The sequence below is a fragment of the Aspergillus tanneri genome, assembly GCF_003426965.1.
Source record: "Aspergillus tanneri strain NIH1004 chromosome Unknown AapTan_2_pilon_pilon_pilon, whole genome shotgun sequence".
Taxonomy (NCBI): Eukaryota; Fungi; Ascomycota; class Eurotiomycetes; order Eurotiales; family Aspergillaceae; genus Aspergillus; species Aspergillus tanneri.
In genome coordinates this window covers 5722258-5747229 of record NW_022984629.1, presented here as the reverse complement: position 1 = coordinate 5747229, position 24972 = coordinate 5722258, and the positions used below count along the sequence as shown (strand labels likewise).

Here is a 24972-nt window from a genome sequence, read left to right as displayed (position 1 = left end):
CTAATGCAGTGAAACATCTTGGACCTTTTGATTCAGTCTCCACGAGAAATTCAGGCGTTCAAACTGCCCCATCATGGCCGAAAGCATTTTGCCCAGATATCCTCTGACAAGGTGCATATCTCACCATACATTGAGGGTCAGACTGCATTCTTACATACTATGATCGGACTGCCTGCGTGGCTGCCGAGGTTTCTCATCACGCGGCTGCTGCTCTGATATAGAACGAATCATCTCGGCTCATCTCATTCTCACAGGACGGAATCGGTCCGATGGCTATGCCAATACCGAATCTACATACCCCCTATAGCACCTGAGGTATGGCTCATCTTGGTCCGTCGTAGAAACACCGGCAGGAAAACCGCAATACATCCGGCCGTCAGATCCAACACCAAGGCATCTGTGATCGAGTTCACAATCGCACTGAGAACGTCGGTTCTCAAATCTTTATCTAACGAGTTCAGGAGGGCCGAATTCGCGCCTGAGATCATGCCCTGCACACTTTCCAAGGACTCCTGCGGAAGGAGATCCCGGATCTGGACAGTTGCTCGATTTAAAAACACCGTGTTGGCGATCGAGAGGGCGATCGCAGATCCCCCAACCTGGGCACAGGCCATAAAGCCGACGGCCATGGGAATTTCCTCCACCGGGACCAGAAATTGGGCCACGGAGAACCCAGCCTGCGAGAAGACCCCAGTCCCAATCCCACCCACCACTAGAGCACCGTAGATCTGGGCCACATTAGTGGACAGCTGGGTGATCTTCAGTAGGACGACGCCCACCAGAACCAGGGCCCCGCCAAGAAGATACCATGGCATATAGTACCCCAACGCACTCATGGCTATCCCATTCACCAGATTGAACACCACCATGGGAACAATAAACGGAAGAAGGCGCACCCCGGCTTGGAGGGCACCGTCTCCTTGGACAAACTGGAAGTACAAGGGGATGAAGTATATAGGGACAAAAGAAGAAGTGCCGGCCGCGGCGGTCTCGATAAATAACAGAATCATTTCCTTATTTTTGAGGTATTGCAAGGGGAAGATCCGACCACTATAGGTAGTAAACAGCATGGACGCTTGCTGGAGGAAGAAGGGAATAAAAAGCACCCCAGAGCAGACGAACATGCCGATAATGCGGCTGTCATTCCAGGGATAGGGGGCACCACCAAACGCAATCGCCATGATGCCCGAGACGTAGGCACCAATAAAGAGAATCGGGCCGAGCCAGTCAATTTCTGCCAGCCGCGCCTTGATGGGAACCCCCGAACGGGGGTCAACGCTGGGTATGATAAAGAAAAAGACAGGGGCAAAAAGGCCTCCAATACAGAGATTAATATAGAAAGCCCACCGCCATGTGGCAGCGCTATCTGTAAACGCTCCACCAATAATGGGTCCCAGACTGGACCACCGTCAGCACAGAACAGGGGATCGTTAGTGATAGAATGGATATGCTTACACTGTGCCTGTACCCCACACCAGCCCCGTCATGCCTAGATACATGGGTCGTTCCGTGGGAGTTGTCAACATGGAGAGGATGGTCATCACACCCAAGTACATGCCTGCGCCTCCAAAGCCACAGATTGCACGTCCCACAATGAGGCTATTCATGTTCGGGGCGGCGCCACACACGGCCGATCCCACCTCAAAGATGGCCGTCGTAATAATATAGAGCCATTTACAGTTAAATTGTCCATATCCCTTGCTCCTAGGAGGGGTTAGCCGGAAGTCCCCGTGTATCCAATGTCGTTGTTACCAAACCAGCAGGGTACTAGCTGCTCCCAGCATGAAGGCTACTGAGAGCCATGGCAGCATTTCTAAGTTGTGGAATTCATTGATAATGGCCGGCTGGACATCTGCCACAATCGTATTGTCCAGTGCAAAGAGGAAGACACAGGAGAAAATCGACATCACTATCCGATCTTAGCATCTTTCTTCCAGTCTTGATATTTTTTGTGTCTCTCTGTCTGTCTAGTTCATCTTGTTTTTCAATGGATGTACTTACCAACAAGGACCCAAGCAACGCCATGAACATCTCGCAGCGGGCCCTGAGGACTCTCGTACTGGTGAGTAGCCTCTGAGGAGCCGTGCTCCTTTTCGGAAGCATCGGTTGGCGGCGTTTCACTGCCGGGTTGCAGCTCCACCGCGGGGGCAGTGATCACAGTCGTGGTGGACATGGCTGGGCTGAAGCAGGCAGTATGTAGGCAGTGCTAGCAATCCCACTTAAGGTTTCTCGTAACAAAAATGGATGAACATTGCTCTATCTTCCGTGCAGGATGGCTTATATACTAGTGCAGGAGGGTACCACCTCCGCCCGGATGGGAGGAATCGCGTGCCATCCCTGCCAAACACCCCCGAGCCATGTCTTTTCCTGGCTTTGTGTCACGTCAGACACGTGGAAAATAGGTCGGTCTGCCTACGGATAGAATTTTCATCCGCATCGACAGCAACAAAGAGGGAGAAACAATAGAGACTGGTCCACGGCCGGAGTTAGCGGGGGTAAGACCTGGTCCGGATATAAGAGGATTTGTTCACCAAATCTATTCTTGTATTGTAGGGACGGAATTGACGTGGCATAATCATTATTATTATCTCAGCTGACAACTTACTCCGGAGTAATATCGATCAATTAAGTATTTACATAATAATCTATATGACGTAGCGAATACCAACAATTCGTTACAACCCTATCTGGGCGTCGTATATCGGCGGCTTCAAGACAAAGGTAAATACTGGTATTTCATCACCCTGGTCTATACGGTGAGCTAGTATGCTCATTCTCAGGCTTACCGGCATTAGCCCGTCCTTTATACACATCGGCGAGACATTGCTCCGTCTCTGACCACTTCAGCTTCGCAGATCCAAAGTATAAACGATACTGATAGCGCGTACTAAATCCACACAGCAACGATTTCGATCCATCCTCAGGATCATCATCATTATGAGCGGATTATACGGCCTCCTTTTCACAAAGTTAACCCTCCCTCCCTCTTCTGCTATCAATGGAAAAACCATCCTGATCACAGGAGCCAACACTGGTCTCGGTCGGGAAGCCGCCCGACATGCCCTCGCTCTGGGCGCCACCACCGTGATTATCGGCGTTCGATCTCTCGCCAAAGGCGAAGTAGCGAAAACCAACATCGAATCGAGCACCAGCTGCACGGACAAGAATAAAGTGCTGGTATGGCCCGTGGATCTGTCCTCATTCACCAGTGTGCAAGCCTTCGCCGCTCGAGTTCGACAATACGTCATTCAGGATGGCGGCCGTCTGGATATGGCCATCATGAACGCAGGAGTCGCCTCGTTGGAATGGGCGGTGACCCCGGATGGGTGGGAGAGACAGCTCCAGGTCAATGTACTCTCGACGGCGCTGCTCAGTCTGGAACTCTTGCCGGTGCTACTGCGCACGCGGGAGCAACATCCCTCGTCGCGACCGCATCTGGCCATCCTCGCCAGCGATAACCACAAATCCGTAAAATTCCCCGACCGGAATGCGGATCGCATCTTTCCTGTTCTGAACAACCAGGAGCGGTGGAAGAGGGCCCAGGCTGCAGGAGGTCCCACGGAGCGGTACGGGGTCACCAAGCTGATGGATATCTTCATCACTATGGAGCTGGCCCAATTAGTGCCTCGCGATCAGCATGGAGAGCCACTCGTGGTGGTGAACTGCCTGGCACCTGGGTTCTGCAAGTCAGATCTCCTGACGAGAGAGAAGGTGCCGTGGATTCTGAAGCTGGTGCAGGCGTTGGCGGCACGGACGGTCCAGGAAGGGAGCAAAACATTATTGCATGCGGTGACGCAGGGAGTCGAGACACACGGGAAGTGGCTGGATAATCAGGCTATTGCAGAGCGAGTTACCTTTTGCTCGGCAGAATTGAGAATCCAAGCTAATAGATGTGGTAGCCCGGGCCCGATAGTGACTGATCCCGATCAGGCGATGGTTAGAGAGAAGGTATGGGGGGAGATTCTTGCGATACTGCGGGGTGTTGATCACAAGATTCGTACGGAGTATTGAGGGATTGTATCGGTGTCATCATTGTGGAGTACTGCATGATGAGTGTGATTTTCTCCTCCTGCATGACTCATATTGAACAGCTGAGATTTCATTTTGCTAGTTGTAGCTATCTCAACTTTCTAATCACCCCAGTCCTGCAGGTTAATCAGCAGGTTGAATTCCAGGTCAGCACAAGTTGTATCGTAGATAATAAATAATAAGAAACTCTATTAACAGTAGGACCTTGTTGGCCTCGTTTAATCCCCTAGATGTCTGGTTGATTTATTATGTCGTCTCCAGCCGACCCATCTTCTGCATGCCCGATAGATACACTGAGGCTCTGTCTGTTATATCAGCCCCCCCTTTTAAATATGACAGTGCCTACTTGGGGATCCTATTGCAACCGTCAAACCCCTCGGCGATAGATAAAGACATATCAAGGTGTTCATGTGTCTCGCATCCGGTCGCTCCGGTACTGTATTAGGGTTATAGGGAACTAAGCTTATCATTTCAGATTCTTCCCGTCATTTCCGCCACAATTTGATGCTCAGATATTTGGAAACGTGACGAACGATATAAAGGCCAGCTCTGCAGGAGAGACTGGGAAAAAGGCTACTGCTGCCCTGAATCCAACCCAAAAGCAAGCTACAGATATTATAGATGCTTAATCCACTCCTGCTCCTTTGTGGAACGAAGCATATGATTCTCTGAAACAAGAACAATCCGATTTACGGTCCAGATATGAGGATCTTTTGTCCCGAGTGCTCATCAAATTTAGCCTTGATTGTCATGAGCCTGAACCTAAGCAGTGCTGATGATACAATATAGCTGAGGTGAACCCCCTATCAGCCCCAAAACCGAAAGAGGATGCTGGCGATGCCAGGGGGATCAAATTCCTCCACGTGATGCGGCCGCGCGTCGAGAGAAACTGAAACAGATAGCCGAGCTAGGTCTGAAGCATGCAGAAGACAAGAAGGTCAAGGTGGCAATTCTTGGACATATAGATCGGTCTGCAAGAAGGGATGGGCAAGGTTGGCGAGGCCGTGGATTGGACCCAAAACTACAATAATAATGAAAAATCACACAAGCAGTCAAGCTACAATCTCGTCAACAAATTGCATAACAGTATAATACAACCATCTAATCTGGCTGCGCCGCGTGTGTCAATACTGGAGTTGAGTGAACAAAGCTGTAAGGAGACTATTGCTCAGCAAGTGCGCGTTGTGAATGAAGCAAAATTCTGGTTCGCCCATATGCCAGAATCCGGGATTGACTTCACGCTGGCACTCTTCAATGTTCCTATAAAGCTGTTCAAAGGGACCCAAACTATTTTCACCATCGTATATGATACTTTGGGACCAAGGCGACTGAAACAAGCACTTGGTTGCAGGATCAACGGTCGGTACCGGTTCCCTCAGGTCAGAATCCCCTCCAGGAGCGTAGAGCGGCGGGATTACGGCGGACGGATATGGCCAAATGATCAAAACTAAATTTCTAATTATATTGCCGCCAGAATCTACCACCACACCTAGGTGAGAAATTTTGGCATATCAGGTGGCTTGCTTGGTTTCACCTTCCGGTTACTAGTCCTAAGCACCGCATAGAGGTGCAAGCCATGCTTAGGTGCCGTACACAGGGCCCGTATGGCTGGGACATGCTGGTGATGGTTTTGGTGCAGGGAAACATGTACAAAAAAATCACTTACTTTAAAGAATAATCGGGTTCTCAACCCCCTCTCCCTCCTCCGGGTCCAAGTTAATTGGATTCCCGGCACCCCCTTTATCCGGATCCAAGTTGATTGGAGATTGTTGTGGAACTCAGGGGAAATGGGGCGTAGGGACTCGAGAACACGTATTACCGCAAGGTCCAACAAGCTGCTATCCGGCTAAAGGTAGATATTAAAATAGTTTTATTTACTATAAGTTGGTGGGCCGGATGCATGCCTACTGTTATGCGTGGGGGTTGGTAACGAGCTGAATGGGGCGCTACGGTGCGAAAGGGAGTGTCTATATGGGAGAGAAGATAGGACCACGTATATTGCAGAACTAATCGCTGGCCTTCAAGAGTTCAGGCCCGCGGGTGCGAATATAAACACTTCGCACCTGACTAAGCATCTTAGCTAAGGATCTGTCAGATATACGGCTAGTCCCGAAGAGGAAATAGAGTACGATTGGTAAAGAGGTCTTATTTGAATGAATTGAGCTGGTTGGGCTCTTCTTGATTATGTTGATTCTTCTTGGTTATTCTTTTTGTTTTGGTTGTGTGCTCCGCGGAGGTTTTACCCTATCTAGTCACATGATTCTGGTCCACCAAAGACCATATTATTTGACAGGATCTAGCTATCGCGCTTCCGAGCGCTCCTAACACCTACCTATAGTAGATTTTTTAAATAGCTACTATAAAGGATAAATTATCTTAGAAACACAGCTCCAGAGCTATAGACTTTTTATTAGTATAAAATATAAAAGAGCTTAGCACTGTGTATAACAGATTTGCAATTATAAAAAATAGTATTAACACTAGCTATAAAAGGCTTTAACACACATGTCGAAATTTTAACACTATATAAAAAAGTATATAAACCTGGAGTACACTAATCTTTTTTTAAGGCGCTATTAAATACAGAGCTGTGATTCTAGTTAGCCAGAAGTCTTTTCAGGCATTTGCTGCTTAATTTAAATAGATTTTTTAAATCTTAAATCTCTAATCTAGATAATACTATCTGTTATATATACATCCACTATACTAACACTAAGTATAATTTATCTTACTAGAGCCTAGATTAAAGAATAAAAAGCCCACTGTCCCTTTTATATATTTTATTATATTTAATAAAAACACACTCTGTTTAAATTAGGCTTACAATCCAAGTCTAATATTTAGAAGGATTCTAGTTTATATCTACCAGCCATGTCTCGGCCATGCTGTGCTCTCGGGCTCTCTTACCCTTGTTAACTAAGTTGCGGCTCTGGTAGACGTTCCTGGAGGGCCATCACCTGCCAGGAGCTCAGTGACTCAGATGCCCTACATGAGCATGCTTCCAGGTATACAAACAGTTCCCTTCTGGCACAATATCCTCGTGTCTGGATTTCCCTGGTTGTTATTGGCTGGGTAAGGTATCAGGAGGCATTATGTCTAATAAGACAATACAGAACGCCCTGCCTCTCGGGGCTGCAGCAGCGTTATGTGGTCTTGAACTGCTGGCTCTGTTGGCAACAAAGTGCCGATTTCCTCTGGCTTTTATAATATTTGCTTATGTAGGAACTTTACCTAATAGATTGCCCCTGCTAAAATACACCTGATCTACTCTCTGCACACCTAACAAGCCTATATTAATCCTTTTGGCTACTGGCCGAGTTAACAGGGTTATGAATATTATACGACCCGCCATAGAGTATGGTCTATTATAACCAGAATAACTGCCACTACCACAGTGTTATTAAGCTTGATCGCGGAAATATTATTTCTATTATATTTATCAGGTCAGCCTTATACAAGCTATTAAGATAGAGCATCAAGCCGCCGTGGTCTTTCCACCAAGCCCTAGGTCTAAGTATTCGCCTGCAGCAAACGTTTATACTGATCCCGGAGCGAGTTATTATCTGTTTGCAGTATATTTACTGTTATTCTTTACTGCACGCCTGCGTTTAAATCACTCCGGAGTCTGGTAATAATCTATCTTTACTTATCGCACCTTTGCTGGAGTTGGATATTGATTCTTTTTAGATCTTCTCTCTCGTTCCTAACGACGTATTTCCCCGACATCGACTTAAACAGGTGGTTTGCAAGAGCAGGAAGGCGCGGAGCCGAGACTCCTTGATCCATGTACCTCTATTAGTAAATCTTTCGAACTATTGGACAGGAATATCTTACCTGTTGGACGGCCAGAAGTTCTGTTAATATTCCTTGACATGTTAATGCTTTAGATATCCAGAGTCACGCAGTCGAGAAGAGGGGCACTATAATGTCATCATCTGACGAGTTGTCTCCATCGTCGGATTCCGCCGCTATTGCTTCTATAGATAGCGGGCCTTTTTACACAGCTTGCTTGGTCAACACTTTTGGCGGAATATGTTATGCTGATCATATTAAAAGGGCATAAACGATCAATGAATGATAAGACTGGTAGGTAGGCCAATGCCCGATCGGATATAACAAGAGCTAATCCTTACGGAGAGCAATTTAATAATTCCGAAGTTGACTGAGCAAGACTCCTCCAAGGGATTCCCACTTGCTCCAAGTTTTACCGTCCCATGCCTGATGCAAACCGGCATTTTTATCCGTTCCAACTGCAAAAAGGTCTATGCGGCCAGGTCCCCAACAGACAGCAGAAACTGCACTGAACAAGGTATTGTCGCCGATTTGTTCCCATTTGCCCCATTTGCTATTATACCAGATATGCCAGCAGGAATTGTTTGTCCCGCGCACGAATATATCCAGATGGTGATCGCCCCAGCTAGTAACTTTGACATCGCTAGACAGGGTTCCACCTAAGGACTCCCAGGAACCCCACGTTCTGCCGTCCCACCATTTGTGCCAGAGGGCATTGTCGGTACCTTTGACAAAGAAGTCAATGCGGTTTGAACCCCAGGAAACTGCCGAGACAGGGCTGGTTGCGACACCACCAAGGCTCTCCCATCCACCCCAGCTGTTTCCATCCCACCACTTATGCCAGACAGCGTTGTCGGTACCCAACGCAAACAGATCAAGACGGTTAGGTCCCCAGCTAACGGCCTCAATGCCACTGTTCAGCACACCACCTAGTGACTCCCATCCGCCCCAGCTTGAACCATTCCACCACTTGTGGTAACACACATTATCGGTGCCCCGAGCAATAAGATCTAGGCGATCGGGACCCCAGCTCACTGCACGAATACTGCTGGTAAGAACCCCTTCGAGGGACTCCCAGCCGTGCCAGCCAGACCCATCCCACCATTTGTGATAGCAGATGTTGTCGATGCCAAGACCAAAAAGGTCAATTCTGTTAGGCCCCCAGCTAACAGCATCAATGGAACTGCTAAACTTTCCACCAAGTGATTCCCATCCACCCCAGCTCGAACCGTTCCACCATTTGTGGTAGCAGGCGTTGTCGGTACCAATACCAAAGATATCAAGCCTGTTAGGTCCCCAGGCCACACTAGACAAATGGTGTGCCATTATAGCGGCTTGGTTAGATCTAATCTCCAGTTAGCACATCATATGCAACGAAAAGACTGGAACGAAAGATTTGGTTACTAATATACCAAATTTAGGCAACGGGTTCGTTTGGGCTGATTAAATACTGCGGAACACTTCTACTTAAGTGTTGGTGTCTAATACTGGTATGCAATGGTGCATCTATGGCAGGTATCATCGGCTCTATTTATGCTTGATCCAGCCATGAAAAGTGAAGGAAGAATCAACCATTCACATGAATAATCTGTGGTAGACCTCGCCATATTGCTTTTTTGAGTACCAATGGGTTTATCTAACAACCCACCAAGAATCGAAAGGCCCATATATTACGGAATTATATATGAAATTTCGTAAAACCAATATGAGTACCTGTGTAATGATGGTATATAATACCGTCATTTACTTTTCTTGGCGGGTTCTGAGTGCAGGGTCGAAACCCGACCCGCGATTTGGCGAGGTCTACACTGTGGCGTATAACAGGGATAGTGAATGCTGGTGACGTGTACTCTAATGCAGGTTTGAGTGATTTTGTGGCTACCGTTTAAACTTAGCCAGTAGGTTGCTGAGCGACTCCCTATTAAGGATATTGTGCATATCATCTGCTGGCTTTATATAGGTCTTATTCTCTCCCCCGACTTGCACCTTCTTACCAGTGGAATATCTCTCACTAATGTTATGTTAAGATACCTAAAATAACGCATACAAGTCTCTTCTGTTATTCTAATAGATAGAACTTCTCTTCCAATACTTCTGTTACGGAAACACTATAATCCGCCCGACTTGGCGGTGCGGAAATATCTACCGATCCATTCTACCCCTCAATCCTTTAGTTAGTTGAGCACCTAGATAGGAATGCAAGAGACTCAGTTGGTTGAGATACTATGATTCCTAGTGTTTCCACCGAAGGACATCTACTTCCTAATGTGGCTAGTTGGCCTGTAGTTAATAGAATAGCTCCCTACGCCCCATTTCCCCTGAGTTCACAACACCGTAGGTGTCTGGATTTGGAACGTAGAATGTTAGAGGCCCCGGGGCTGTCTCAATGTTTGCACTGTTTGTCACACTACGCTTGTGACCCCATGGGTATCCTTGACTGGGTATTTTCCCGCGAAGAGGGTTACAAATATGTGGCAACTAGAATCGAAGCAGAAATTGCTATCCTTGTCTCTACTGCAGAGGAGAAGAGTGTAATTTACCTGAAAGGCTAGTACAGCTTGGTGGATGCTTTGGAAGGCACCTCAAATTCAGCTTACCGTTTGCGCTGTAATAAGGTGATCTCTCGGTTCCGAGGCCTGGAAGTCTGTCGGACTGCTAGCGCAGCCTTCAGGTCCGCGAAAATCAGTTACGAAATACCTTCGCGAAAGATGCCCAGTGCTCGTCAGAATTAAATAAAATTATAATGAGCCTGATTATCAAGCTATCTACGTCACCCTCCTAGAGAGGGGTAGCAGCATACAATAACAAGGTAGTGAGGTAAATCTAAGCCCCGCGGGGCACGGTTCTTCGTTACAATTGTTTGGCATTACTGAGTTTGGTAATCCTAGTTATGGATCCTAGAACCTCCTATCGGATCATCCCCCAGCAGCTTTGGATTGACTCTGTGGTGATGCCTTCCCTGAGGATGCCGCCACCTCTTGCACTTGTGGAGACAGCCCGGCTCGGCCCTTAGCAAGCCTTTTCCCTGAGACTAGGCATCCAATCGGTGTAAGAGACCGCCTGCCAAGGTCACCCTGTGCCCTTTGCTGCGGGCCCACTCGATATTTACAGTACCAAAAATCACTCAAAAACCCCTCACTACGGACTAGTCATTAAGTTATACTAACTGGACGGCACCAAACTCTCCCAATAATTCTTATAAATATGCCACCCTCAGTAACCAAGCATCCCCATGTTATCTCTCTGCTGTGCAAGATTAAAATGGCTAGGATATACTGCTTTAGAATGGGAAGAAAAGAAACGAATATACTGCTATCTCCTTTAACAAGGCATAAATAAAAAATCTAAAGCTGAAGGTTAGTGTAATAGTGTGCATGGCCGCAAATATCTATACCTGACCTGCAGATTGCAGCTGAATTAATATATGCAGTGTAACTCAGCAATTATGCATTCCCTGCTTGTTAGCCAACTCTATGCTCAACTATTCCATGTACCTAGGAATTATGGACAACACATTCGTGCATCCTGTTAGCAATAATGAATATGGCTCAGCTGTAATTTACTATAGGAACGGGGTAAACCGATCTTAGGGTCCATGAATTACCCCCTCAACAATAAACCAAATACTTAAATCCTTAGGCAACTGAATACCCATACTTTATATAAAGTCAGTAGATCGATGACGATCACATAATGTTTTGTCCAGTTAATTTCTTAGCATTATTCAAGTGTAAAATAACTGGAGTTCTTTGAATACAACATTATTGGTCCTTAGATATAAGTTAGTGTGTTCCAGAGCGGAAGACTTAGTAAATATTATCCACTTACTGGGTGTGAAACTTGTCCAATGATTGTTTATACCGATCATGTCAACAAGTCATCCCATAGTTGCATTAATAGCCACAGAATCAGCTGCTTGATGTATGTAATAATACCTACTTTTGCTGGATAGGCTTATAGCGATTCATTGGCACTTAGTTGGTCACCGATGACATGAAAATTAACTCATAGGCTTAACTGCTGAGGAATCCCTGGCCGTAGATGTCCTGTATCGTGGCTTGCGAGGGCACAGCAGCGGAAAGAAAATGTAAGGGCAACAGTTCCCTACCTACTGTGTGTTTTTGTATAAAATTTCATATCGCCTTTAACAGCTTACTACCAACTCTACCACACTAGTAGTAGTAGTAGTAGTATTCATACACTGACCCCTCGCCTTCGGCGATATGCAGGTTAACTAACTATTCTAAATACATGATTGTAATTCCATTGTGATGTTCCAAGCTTCCTGCGGGCGAACTTTGAGCCTCGCCTGATAGGCCTGTGATTGTTTCCACTTTAACCTGTGAAAAGGCTGGGGTACTCCATTACCCCGTGTTATGGTGTCTCTCCATAGAGACGCTGAGGTGGTAAATGTCCAAAAAGCGAGGGAGACCAATCCTGCTCTTCAAAGGCTGCCTTGGTGCGCTTACCACTGCGCCACCACTACCGGCACTCTACTACTGCCGTTGAGATATACTCTTTTGTCCAACCTTCCTCAGTCGCAGCATATCTTCAGCATTCGCATCTCCCACGCACAGTATGATGGGGTTTGCCTACCTTGCTATGCGACCAGATCCAAACTGCGTATAACGATCCAACGAAATTTGTGTCCGCCCCGCAGGAGACCGACTTTTCCTCATTCCTGTACTACCGCCGTCAGCAGGTTAACAAAGAAGCCCTCGACTTCTGGAGAACATACCTTGATAGCTCATTCATGACTGTGCCGCCCAGCCTCGATGGAGGAATCCGTCAGGACGCAATACTCATGCAAATTCGAGGTATCCGTTCTCCTTCGCCACCACCAGCATTTACAGACGCGACTTTAATCATGGCATCAGTGGCTGCTGCCCTGTCTAAGGCCCACTACAGCCAATCCCTCGTGCTCGGCCAAACTGTCAACGCCCGCAGTCTGCCACTAGCTAACATCGATCAGATTATAGGGCCATGCCTTAATTTCATCCTATGCGACTGAATTTGGAGCCAAACTGGTCTGTAACAGATCTCCTTCATTATGTCCGCGATCAGAAGGCTCAGACTGCTCGCTACGACTCTGTCGAGCTTCGAGATATTGTCGAAAAAAAGCACGGAGTGGGCCTCGGGCACCCAGTTCGGTTACATCTATCAACATCAGAACATCGAGAATAACATCAACCTCTCAGTGGGGACGGTGGAGTCTGGAATGGGGGCGAGAACGAATTTGACCCGTTGGACACGCTATGGATAATCTCGATCCCCGAGAAGCAGCACCTGCAGTTGCGTGTTTACGTGAGATCTCATGTTGCTTCGGAAGGGCAAATTTCTTCCTTGTTGGAGGACCTGTGTCAGATGATTGAGAATTTTTCAGCTTCTCCGGACCAACCCCTATGTTCTTTGATTGGGGCTTAAGGTTTAATTAATTAGTACAATGAGAGCAACTAACGCAGGCTGCATGTGGTTTCCTCGGATTAAAGCCAAAGTTCTCATAATATAAATTGTCACCATCTTCCCTGTCTTTCACCTGTGATCGCGCGGGTGCATGTCATGTTTCCCATTCCTTCGCAGTGGGGCAACTTTCCAGCCAACCCCATCCCCTTCTTTTTTTTTGATGGATATTCTCTGCAGGGCTTTCATGCCCTAAAATTAGCTCAAACGCATGTGATCGGTTGTTAATTCCCGGTCCATTAAATAACGGTGTGCCTTCGGGAAGCGGAAAATTCAATAGACGCGCATGAGGTATTTTGTGTCATTAAATATTCCATGTTGTATGAACAATCCGTGCAGAGCCTTGGTCAGGTAGTGAAATCGTCATTGCTCTTTATTTTTCCTCCAGATATATTAGCCCTCTAACACTGTCCTGGCTACTATTACGTCGAGGTTACAAACGTACGCCTTGGGCTATTGAACGCAAGGTTAAGAATATTGTCCGCGGTGTTCCTTCACTTCGTCTTCCCCGGGGAGATTGGGATGTGGATGCTGTAGACCGGTGGATTAACGACTATCTGCGAGAACATGACGCTGTTAATCGCCTAATTGCTTTTACTTTACGAGATGAAGAAGTTGTGGCACAGGTTGGCGCCCCTTCAAGCAAACCAAATACTTTCGCTTAGTGACTATTCGCTTTACCCTACCAGTACCAGTCGATTGACCAAACTGTGGGGGCAGTTGACAATCTCAAATTTCGCTGGCTGAAGCTTCAAGCCCCGAGGTTTCCTCCTCCGATTCGAAGGCCGAAGCAGGAATCGGACAGTCACATTATCAAGACTGAATGAATGACTTCAGATGGCTAGCTCCAACAGATCCACTTGGCCAGACTTTTCTAATATATTCAGTCCCAACACTAGGTGAATTCAAGGAGGCCTAATATAACCCTGCTATTGTTAGTTTAACCTGCAGGTCACTAGATCCTAATATCCTGGCGGGTTGCAAATCTTATAAAATGGCCTACTATAGATACAGTGTAGCAATTTGCGTTAAAGGGCGATTCTCTGCCTAAGATATTGGGAATGTTAGATACAAGATTATCTGACATAGATGCTAGAAGGACCTCAATAAAGGAAGTTTGAGAGCCTGAAGGTAGTACTGTAAAACCAAAAATTAGACAACAATATGATTTTCTGCCTATTATCCATTGAAAAAGTCTGACCTCGTTTCCTGTCACTCCCAAGATTTCCAACGTTGGTCTGGTGATAAAGGGGGCTGTTAGTTAATTTTGTATGCAATATTCTCCCACACAGATTGGTCAGTGTGCTAGTTTGAATTACACTATCAGTCACTGACTGGCCATAGAAAGAGCTAGGTCACCGGAGTCGAAATATTTCTGTCCCTAATGTACGTTATTATGGACTTGTGATGGTACAACACATTGGATGTTAGCTTGTGTTCGGCAAGAAGACGCTCCTGGCGGAAACACCGAAAATTCAGCGACATCGGAAGACTAGCACTAGTAATTGTTGGAAGGGTAGTTGTGGTTAAGAATTAATTCTGGATTGTTTTACTATAAATAACACTGTACAGAGTACCTTATAACTCTTTTTTATTGGCCATTCAAATTCCATCTAAGGAATTAAAACGGCGACTGGGCGCAAAATGGACCAGAGCCCAGAGGGGGTGGAAAAGCCATTATGGGCTTATGTAATTAAATTTCGTTAAATTGGAGATAACGGGAGAAGATTAGTCGTGAAAAGATAAACAAAACTAGGCTGGCCGTTGGGAGGGATTCGGGATCCCGAAAGGGTTCAAGTCCCGTCCATACGGTAATCTCAATGGGAATTAGAGTTTCATTTGGCGCGGATTCGGGCGGCAGGAGGGGGGTCGCCCGCCGCGGATTGCGGGGACTTATTGTCAGATATTCGGCTAGTCCCGAAGAGGAATTATAGTACGATTGGTAAAAAGGTCGAATTGAGCTGGTTGGGCTCTTCTTGATTATTCTTGGGTATTTCTATATGATTATTTTTGTTGTGTGCTCCGCGGGGGTTTACCCCGATCTGGTCACATGATTCTGGTTCACCAACACCCATATTATTTGACACTATTAAGGATAGCTTAGGCAATACATTCCTTTACAAAACTCAATAGAATTCCCTCTGTCCTCCCCAGTGCCCACCATCAAGGTGGCCCCTGGGGCCTCCTTCCCATATTCGCCTGCTCCTACAGCTTATAGCGTTATACTACCTCACCCAGTCCCCTACCTAACCGGCCGTGTGATGAGCGATATCGCAGTATTATGCCTAATGTTGAGAATCTCGGGGAAGAAGCTATGTCGTGAGGTGCTAGGATAGCGGTGACTGGATGGTATATTGAAACTATCGGTGCGATCTAGTATCGCATGGTGAGTATATTCTTCTATCTACGAGAGAGAGCGTAGACAAACGCTTCCTCATGTCTACGTGTCCCTTAGCCCCTGAATATGATATATCACATCGCTGCGGGACTAGGATATACGAAGGTGCCTTAGGCATCCTGATTTCCAACACCTAATAATAATAATCAAGAGTTGTTCTTCTAATAAACCTGTTTTATACTACTGTACTAACGTAATCGGACACGGAGTGTCCGACTTTTTCCCCGCAGTATCACCAAAACTGTCAAATTACTCTACACTATCCACATTATCAAATGGAGGATAATTCTTATAATAGGAGAATTATCCTGGCTCTTAATGCGCTTCAAAATGGTCAATTTTTATCTACCCTAAAGGCAGCAGGAGCATTTGATTTTAATGCACGAACCCTCCGAAGAGTAAGGAGGGCGATAATTAATATATATTAGACTAGTTAAAAGGCTATATTATAAGGTTTATAATAGCCCAGATTTATAGAGATAAACAAACCATTTGATATATATTAGAAATGAAGTAACAGTCTCTGGTAATAGTTATAAAAAATCCCTTCCCAACGGTCAGCCTACATGTAGCATATTAAAATTCCTCTCCACAAGTACCCATCCCAAGACTAGTAGGCCTCAAAATGTATCATGAAGTTCCTCCACCTGCGTGACATCTTCCACAAACGTAGCGCCATACTCTCTCATCATCTGTATCTTCTCCTCCATATTCATCGCTAAACTCATTCTCCCAAAATCTCTTGGGAGTTGCCGGGCACTCGCAAACCTCAACACCCACACACCCACTCCATCCGTCGGCCAACCAAACACCAGCACCTTTTCTTCTTCCTCCGTCATCTCCCTCATGCCCATTTGCACCTCGATCCAATCCTCCTTACTCGGCCACCACATCGCACCAGTCCGTCGCATGAGATTACAGAACCTGTCTTCTTCGTCGGCACTGGGTGAGTGCTGCGATACATGAGAGCGGGGGAGCGATAGGAAAAGCATGTCGAGAAGGTCAGCCTCTTTTCTGAGAACCCCGCCAGTTGAGGGGTAGCCGTAGACAACGCATCCTCGGGTGCCGAAGACGGTCCGTTCAGTCGTCGATAGAGGAGGGTTTATGGGGCATGAGACGTCTTGTGAGTCGCCCATTACTGTTTGTTGATGAAAAATAGGGAAAAGGTTGATGGGAAGTAAGCGGCCAATGGTTTGTTGGCAGAGAGTCGAGCGAGCGGTCAAAAAGCTGGAAGAAGTTGAAGAACAGCCATACAAACCCTTCTAGGGGACTTAGAAGGGTTTCCCATAATGCTATGTTTAGAATTCCCCTCTCCTTCTGGCTTTATGTATGATATTGGGACATTATAATTAAATATACGGGAAGTCAACCATTCCATCTGCATAGGGCGAAATTTACTGTAGGGCCAAAACAAAGCAAGTACGCCGCTCTCCACAACGTAAGGTTGTCGACAAGAGGCTATGATGTGAATGCACAGGCGCAAAAGAACGGATACAAGCTGGTCACTGCAGATGTTCGATAAAAATCAGACACAGGTGGAATGGATGGTGGAGAACTGAATCCCACGTGGCTCGACCGGATCGTTGTATGTATCCGTGGTGGAGATTAACCCGTTGTGTCCTTGCTTAGTGATGCCCGTTCCATCAAGACTGTCGGAAACCACCTCCTCAGACCGACCGATATAGAGGGGTTGAATCTCTCTCCTGTTTTGTAGAGCCTGTGATTTCAGTATCAACTGTTCGAAGTGAAAAAAGAAAATAAAAGAAAAAACGGCATCATGCACGCAGGGTTGATGATTAGTTTTGTTGGCCTTGGCCTGCCTATCTTAGCACATTGCTCTATCCTCCCCCATCTGGCTCTCGACAAAGTACTGAAAGATGCCTCCCCAATCTTTGGCCCATATATGCCATCCTCGGTGCATACAGCGCACTGGATGAAGCGTTATCCTGACTCGACACCCGTAGTGCGCATGAATCTGCCGGGAACGCATGACAGTGCTACATGGAATTATTCGCAAGCGACGCAGGATGCGCTGCGGCCCATCACCGACCTCAATGGCGAGTCCCTCCAGGTCTCAGACTGGTATCGTTGCCAAGATCGCTCGCTTATTGACATGCTCAACGCCGGTATCCGTGTGTTCGACCTGCGCTTCGCCATGGACGCTACGAGCTCCACACTGGTCTTCTACCATGGGGCGGCACTGCAATCTGAGACAGCCACTGTTGAAGATGTGTTCTTTGGCTTCTACCACTGGCTCGATCACCATCCCACCGAGGCTCTCTTCCTCTCCCTGAAGTACGAAGACGGCACAGCACGGAATGCCACTAATGATATCTCCGTGCAGCGCGCCATGTACAAGATCCTGACTTCAATGCCCGCTCGTCACTACCTGAACCCGATGCAGAATGAACTGGGCACACTGGGACAGGCGCGCGGCAAGATCACCCTCTTCCGGCGCTTTGACATGGCCGATCTGCCGACCGAGGAGGTGGCACACGTGCCGGGGCTGCATTTCCCACCACGCCTTTGGACGGATAACTCACCCAATATTGAGCTCCTGTACAATAAGCGGAAGAACTTTACGGCGTTCATCGGGGATTTCTACGAGACAGGAGCAGGCCTGGGCTCGAGCGCCGCACTTAACATTCAGTGGAAGCTAAATGCCACCACATCTCATCTCGTCAAGGCGGCGACGCAGCACCCCGACAGTCTCTTCTGGACATTCGCTTCGAGCGAGTATGATACTAATGTACCACCGGACTATCCTCGTATCATGGCACTGGGAAATGGTACGCAGAAAACTCCGCAGGGAGGTGCTAACCACCAGCTCATCTCCTTCATGCAGCAGCACAAGGGCCAGCGACTCGGTATCGTCATGTTTGATTTTTTCGATCAACCAGCGGACTTGGTGGCGACGCTGTTGGACCTGTAGGATCGGTCTGGGTGCAAAGAGTACATGATGGTGGTTCTCTATAGTTTTATCTGACGACTGGAATTTGGTCAGACATGTCAATTGAGGTGGTCAAGAACCAGGCCGATAGTTAGGATGGCCAAATGAGATGCAGAGGTACAGATTTCCCTAATGTGAAAAATATTAATTTTGTTTGCGCCCAATATTTCACGTTGAGCTACAAAATTACGCATAAATTATTGTCGTGCTTTGGGTGGACAGGTCGATATACATGGTACAACAGCTATTGTTTCGGTTACACGAGCCGGTGCTGTTACTACTAGCCTCGAGATAATAAAGTCTATTGCTTTTCCAACAATCCAAATACAATTAGATAAGCAGGAATACTGTACGTTTGCGGGATATGGTGTTATGAAGTTTTAGAAACGCAACTTTTGTGTATATGCTCGTTTTGATGTTCTTACATTCTACAATAGTCTCGTTACTAACCTGCATCACACTTCATGTATGCCAATTCAAGACTTCACAGGGCTCCTTGACTAGTTGTGTGTGGTCAGAGGCTCTTTCATGGTTGGCAGCATGTGAGCACTCTCTTGACCCTTAGTGACGTGGCGGTTGTGTAGACCATCTATTCCAATTATGGCAGTATTACCTGCACCCAGCATCTACAGCCATATCACTATCCTATAGCTTGAAAATACCTGCATGGAGGATAAACCACTGACCTTATAGACTCAGCTCAACAGCATTCCTGACAAATGGAATACTGACCCTAAGGAAATCGACTACGAAGGGAACTGGCAAAGCCCGAATAATGACGCTAACGCATAGCTATGAGATTTGGCCTGCTAACCCTCGACGCGTCACAGCCACCAAGTGTCTCGAAACCGGAATCTGCGAGGTAATGTTCTAGTCTGGCAGTCGCTACTATTTCTGGGACCGTGTTGATGAAACAGTAATGGAGGTCACTTAGCCGACCGAATTGCGGGCCATTCTTGAGCTGGAATATGTAAACTATAAAATCACATTGGCTTGAATCAGAAATAATATATAAATTACAACGTTCCCAGAACCGTTTATGGTTTTCTTTTCTTTCCAGTTGGTGTCTAGCATATTAGCCCAGACCGATGGTCCAAGAGCTTGACGAGACGAGATCTAAGCTATTTTGCACGAGCTAATCAATCTCCAGGGCCGGACAAAAATTGATCAAACATGTTCATACGCATAGCTACTTCAGTGACTTGCGTGGCTCTAGGGATTGCAGGGGCGGAAGGAGCGGTTCCCTTAGCATGTATGCAGGGCCAATTCAGCGAAGCTGTATTAAGGAATACCTTTTTTTTGATATTGTCTGTGGGATAGTTTTCAACACACCCAGGCATATCATGTGCTGCGTGAGTATTCCAAAGAAGTCCATCTCAAACTGATAATGGAATCCTTCTTCCGAACCAATCCGTAGAAAACAGGCCAAAGATAACAAATCTATATCTTGATGGCATGAAACAATTTGCTCCATCCCATCGTATATATAGTATAACGTAGCCCAATATGTGACACATAACCAAACATTCTTGCATCCATTAATCCTCGTCATATCCGACTCACTCTAAGAGTATAACATAATAAGCCTAGACGGCGATGGCTTTCAGAAACGCCGGATTTTCGTGGCCTTGCACCACCTTGGAGATCGGAGAGAGATGCGTTTCTGACTTCCCTTGAGTGTCCTGAAGCCACCGGACATATGACTGTGCAACTTTGAGCCATAAGGCCTTCTCGCTGGCACTGGCTCCCGAACCCTGCCAGATCCAGAGTCGGTCACCGACATCGTACAGGAAGACGTCGTTTCCGTCCAAATCTGATGCGCTAATTTGTTTCCCATCCTTGACCAGATCAAAAGAGAGCTGTCCTGATGCGTCGCTCAGCCGGAACAGCTTGCGAGAGTGGGGATCACTGCCTTCATCCCTGGCCCTGGACACGGATGAGAAGGGCCGCGGTGCACGGAAAGACAGTTGATCCACCTGTCTGCCTCCCAGGAGATCCACGATAACCTTGGATCTCGGCTCGAGTTGCGAAAGTACCTCCACATCCACATGCTTGGCCTGGGTCAGATCATGCACCACCTGCGCGGCTTTGCCCTTTTCCATAGGACTGCAGTTCTTTCCCTGCCAGACCCAGATCTTATCACCCTTATCCAAGACAAAGACGTCACCATCGTCCAGGCTTTTCCACGTGGGCTCCACCTCGTACACGATCAAGGAGTCAGGGCGGGCGGTGCCTGGGTGTTTGAAGATGCGCAGCAGTGTCAGGACTTCCTTTGGCTTCTCCTCTACGACATGGGTGAATCCCGACGCCACGCCGCCGGACCGGATCGTGATGCGACGAAACAGCGAGACAAATTCCTCCGAGGGGTGATGCTGCACCTCGCGGTACTGGGTCGCCGCACCATGCAGGAACTCATCCAACTCGACAGTCTTGTAGGCGGCGGTACCGGCCTCGTCCTGAGTGGTCTTGCTTCCCAGCCAGAAGAAGATGTCATGGGCGAGTCGATCACCCAACTTGTACGAGTGCAGCACAATGTAGCTGTCTCCGTCGTAGAACTCGCCGGTCCGCTCCTTGGGCCACGGCACGACCTCGAATTTCTCGATGCGCCAGATCAGCAGTCCGGGTTCCTGCCCCACCTTGCCATTGTTCCAGGCGGGCTCGGATGCGGCCGAGTTATACTTGACGCGATGGTCCAGGTCAGTTCCAATAAGCTCCACATTGCTGTCCTTGATGTCATATTGTTTGGGGTGGACTAATCCTTCGTGGGGAGGCATATTGGCGTAGATGGCTGTGATAGCCGTTTGTTTGGAGTTGGAAAGACGCGTGACGTAGATAGAAGTCACGTGCTTGTTAGCGGGTAAACTTTCACCCACGGAATTCTTAAACAGTTTGACAGTGAAGAATAAACAAAGGAGCCATATTGAACTTTATTGTAACAGCGAGTATATGGAGGTATGCTTGCTATTATCCCGAGACGTATTTTGACCAGAACGAGGACAGACTGCAAAGGCTTGCAATCTGTATGCAGTTAGTAATGCAGGCAGCCAATCATATCCTGACAACAGCATATTTATAGCCACCTGCGTCAGTAGAGTGTCTTGACAGCTTATCTGATGTTTTTTAAATCCATAGACTAGTTTCTTGCCAGGTCTGGGCCAGTATCAGTGCGTTTGAGATATTGATGTATTGTAATCCAAGTCCCTCCAAAACACGTGCGACCATTCATCGGCGCTACAGGCCCGCCACATGCGCCAAGGGGCGGATGGAATGCGAAGTCATCTCGTCTCCCATGGGCTAAAAATACGTCTCGTTCAGCTTCCGCGTCTTGGACTCTAACACGTTGATGATGTGCATGAAGAGCAGGTTGCGACGCAGGGATCCGATAAACTTCCATCGGTCCCAGTCACTCTTGTCCTGGTGGTGGATATGCATAGTTTTCGCGTGGAGACGGTCCAGACGCCGGGTCGTCTGAAGGAGTTATTTTCGTCTGCAAACCACCGCGGAGGAGACATACCTTTAAGAGAAATGAGCTCTGGCCTTCCGCCGCCTTCACGAATTCATCCTGCGGTCGTCCCTCGCCGTCCGGTGGGAAGCGTGTCTTCTTAATGACCGCCGGCAAGAATTGGTCACCAAAGAGGCCCGAGGTCTGGTAAATACAAACCGCATGCAGGGCATCCAGACAGGTCTCGGGGGTGTTGGTGTATGTGTTGAACTTCCGTACCAGCCGTTCGCGTTCCAGCGTGATCATGCGATGGACAAAGCCTGAGTTCGGCCCCGCGGAACTGGCATACGCCTCAACACATGCCAAGGCATTGGCCATAGGCTCCACCATGCCCCCCCAGAGGACAATGGTCCAGTCGGTGATGCACGAATGGCGACCAGAAGTCCCAGTCAAAGATGAGACCTGGGTATTCGCGCAGATGCCATTGCGCCTACTGACACAGACTGCTCGGGTCTTTGCGCATGTGTCGCCCGAGCCCGACGGTGAAGGAGTGGCGGAAGATGAGGTGACCCGGACTGTAGATACGCGCTATCAGCCGGCTCGATATCGACCCATCGACTTCCAGGGAAGTGCCGCGCCAAACGCTGTCCGAGGGGCCTGACGACTGCGACGGACCCGTCCGCCCCAGAGAACTCACCTCCTCGTCTGTCATACGTTGACTCTGCTGGGTCATGGAGAGCGATCCCGACTGGGAGCCATCCTGCAATGGAACAGAAGCGCCGAGCAGTGATCCACTGCGCAGCGAGGCTGCACCACTGAAGAAGTCACTCTCTGTCGGCAGGATGGCCGAAGAAATCACCAAACTGTCATTCCCGGGGAAAGACGCAGCACCCATTGCATGGGGGTACGGGAAGAGGTTATCCGCGAATGCATGGTCCATTTTCGGTATACCGGAGAAGTCGCCATCACCCCACCAATAGGCGGGTAATGGAGCCTCGAGGGACATATGGCTGGTCAACAGTGGCTGCACATGATCTGGTTGGGCATCGTTCATGTCTACAGCAGTAGATGGGTCGGAGATGCTATCCACAGAGGCCATGTTGAAGTTCGATGGTTCTGTGCTGAGGGATCCTGTGGGAAATGTATTATCATCGCTATTATTATTCCTGGAATCATCCCCAGGGCTCCGTAGCTGGATGGACGAGGGATATCGACCGAGGATGTCCAATCGAGCGCATCGCAGACAGAACGGGCGGGTCAAGGAGCACCGGAGCTTTTTCTTCGCACAGCTGCCGCACGATTTCCGCTTGGACTTGCGTTCCTGGCCCGACTTTATGATGCATCGATGCCGGTGTCGATCTCGGTAGGTCCCCTGTTCAGGTCAGGACGATCCGGTTTCCTTATAGAGTCGCTTCATAGGTAATAAAGGGAGGATACCTACGTTGCGGATACGACTTATTGCAGGGGTCACAACGGAGATCTAATGAATTGATTGGGGGATCTTGGGGCGAAGGGTATTGATCGTTGGTGGATCTCTCGCCGGACGACTACCGGTCGAACTCATTCTGGTCTCTCGTCAACGAGGTGGACTCGATCGGGCTGGGGGGATTCCTCGACATGGTCCAGTAGATGGATATCAGGGGGTTCTCCGGAAGGTGGAATCATTGTCAGTTGATGATCGGTTGATGAACGTTGGAGTATTTGCCAATGGCTGGGCACGTGAGCCCCGTGGCTTTTGGCCCCCACGTGAGCAGTCGACCATTTTCTTTTCCTTTCTTTCCCGAGGATATGCGACCTTTCCAGAGCATGAGAGTTGGCAGCAACAAGTGGGCAATACACTGTGGCATCTCATGAGGCTGCTCTGGCGGAAACAGCCCATGAGTCGTGTCCTATCCGCTTGCAGGACATGGTGAACAACCGGGATTCTACAATTGTCCATCGGGTCTTGTAGTTTGGTGATAGAGGTAAAGTCTTGAGATACATAGAGAAACTATTATCCCTTCCATTCGACGGGTCTGATCGAACCATGCTAAAGAACCTTTTATGGTTTATATGGTATACATCCAGTGGAGCAGGGTCTTAAGAGCAAGATCTGGAGAAAAGAGATTCGGAGCAAAATGGTAGCCCTATTCGTAAATCAAAGCAGATTGGACGTCACTCCGGACCAGGTCGTCGGAGTTGTTGGTACAGTATGGTCATAATACTCACTACTAAATACCATCTAGAGCAGTAGATGGAACTGGAAAAATGCATTCCTATTTCTGATCAGTGAGAGTGAGAAAAATAGGGGCTTGTCGTTCATGTTTAGTCTCGAAAATGGCCTTGTTCGTATCCGCGTGGTCGTCAAACAATGCCTCCGACAGGTAAAATTTCGGAACGCGGCAAAGAAATTCAGTTCCCTTCATCGGGCAGATGCAACATGAAAGTGTACTTCACGTTCAAGTCCCACTTGAACTACTTATCTGCCCCTCGACTAGGTCTGGAAGCGACCTGGATTGGAAATCAAGGCTATGGGGCTTGTAGGCCTTCACGCCGAATTGAGCAACTCGCAACTGCTCCTCATAATATTCCAGTATTTCTGTCCCGAATATGGTGGCTAGTTTACGTCTCAGTAAAGGAAGAAGGAATAATATGGGGGGCACATTGTGGTAATCCGGTTACGAGCTCACCGACAACTACGAATCGTCCCGGCTATAAAGGCATCCCCGGTAACGAGCGCGCAGACTGCTATACCAAGCTTGCAGCCGTACAGATGTCTACAACTTCTATGGAGGAGGCAACTCCGGCTTCTATGTGCCGTCGATGCCTGCGTGAGCGGGTGTACAAGATATAGCAGAAGGGGTAGGCGTATAGACTAAACAGATACTGCCCGAGCTCACGAAGCAGGTGCTGGAACTTTAT

At 47.9% G+C, this 24972-nt stretch overlaps 8 protein-coding genes across 8 annotated transcripts; 3 read left to right on the top strand and 5 right to left on the bottom strand.

Annotated features, from left to right (window-relative positions):
* Positions 1-290: 290 nt before the first annotated feature.
* ATNIH1004_001803 (uncharacterized protein) lies at positions 291-2173 on the bottom strand (the record flags this gene model as incomplete). The annotated part of the gene is made up of 4 exons (XM_033566498.1): positions 291-1398; positions 1456-1704; positions 1753-1909; positions 2002-2173. The coding sequence occupies 4 exons, from the start codon at positions 2171-2173 to the stop codon at positions 291-293; spliced, it is 1686 nt and encodes a 561-aa protein (XP_033432255.1).
* Positions 2174-2937: 764 nt separating this feature from the next.
* ATNIH1004_001802 (putative short-chain dehydrogenase) lies at positions 2938-4011 on the top strand (the record flags this gene model as incomplete). The annotated part of the gene is made up of 1 exon (XM_033566497.1): positions 2938-4011. One exon carries the CDS (start codon positions 2938-2940, stop codon positions 4009-4011), a length of 1074 nt encoding a protein of 357 aa, XP_033432254.1.
* A 4161-nt stretch (positions 4012-8172) lies between these two features.
* Positions 8173-9147, bottom strand: ATNIH1004_001801 (uncharacterized protein; the record flags this gene model as incomplete). The annotated part of the gene is made up of 1 exon (XM_033566496.1): positions 8173-9147. One exon carries the CDS (start codon positions 9145-9147, stop codon positions 8173-8175), a length of 975 nt encoding a protein of 324 aa, XP_033432253.1.
* A 3050-nt stretch (positions 9148-12197) lies between these two features.
* Positions 12198-12832, top strand: ATNIH1004_001800 (uncharacterized protein; the record flags this gene model as incomplete). Its single annotated transcript, XM_033566495.1, has 2 exons — positions 12198-12407; positions 12434-12832. The coding sequence occupies 2 exons, from the start codon at positions 12198-12200 to the stop codon at positions 12830-12832; spliced, it is 609 nt and encodes a 202-aa protein (XP_033432252.1).
* Positions 12833-16299: 3467 nt separating this feature from the next.
* ATNIH1004_001799 (uncharacterized protein) lies at positions 16300-16815 on the bottom strand (the record flags this gene model as incomplete). Its single annotated transcript, XM_033566494.1, has 1 exon — positions 16300-16815. The coding sequence occupies one exon, from the start codon at positions 16813-16815 to the stop codon at positions 16300-16302; it is 516 nt and encodes a 171-aa protein (XP_033432251.1).
* Positions 16816-17456: 641 nt separating this feature from the next.
* Positions 17457-18611, top strand: ATNIH1004_001798 (phosphatidylinositol-specific phospholipase C; the record flags this gene model as incomplete). The annotated part of the gene is made up of 1 exon (XM_033566493.1): positions 17457-18611. The coding sequence occupies one exon, from the start codon at positions 17457-17459 to the stop codon at positions 18609-18611; it is 1155 nt and encodes a 384-aa protein (XP_033432250.1).
* Positions 18612-20215: 1604 nt separating this feature from the next.
* Positions 20216-21403, bottom strand: ATNIH1004_001797 (gelsolin family protein; the record flags this gene model as incomplete). Its single annotated transcript, XM_033566492.1, has 1 exon — positions 20216-21403. The coding sequence occupies one exon, from the start codon at positions 21401-21403 to the stop codon at positions 20216-20218; it is 1188 nt and encodes a 395-aa protein (XP_033432249.1).
* Positions 21404-21923: 520 nt separating this feature from the next.
* ATNIH1004_001796 (uncharacterized protein) lies at positions 21924-23170 on the bottom strand (the record flags this gene model as incomplete). The annotated part of the gene is made up of 3 exons (XM_033566491.1): positions 21924-22097; positions 22144-22646; positions 22747-23170. The coding sequence occupies 3 exons, from the start codon at positions 23168-23170 to the stop codon at positions 21924-21926; spliced, it is 1101 nt and encodes a 366-aa protein (XP_033432248.1).
* Between the last annotated feature and the right edge of the window lie 1802 nt (positions 23171-24972).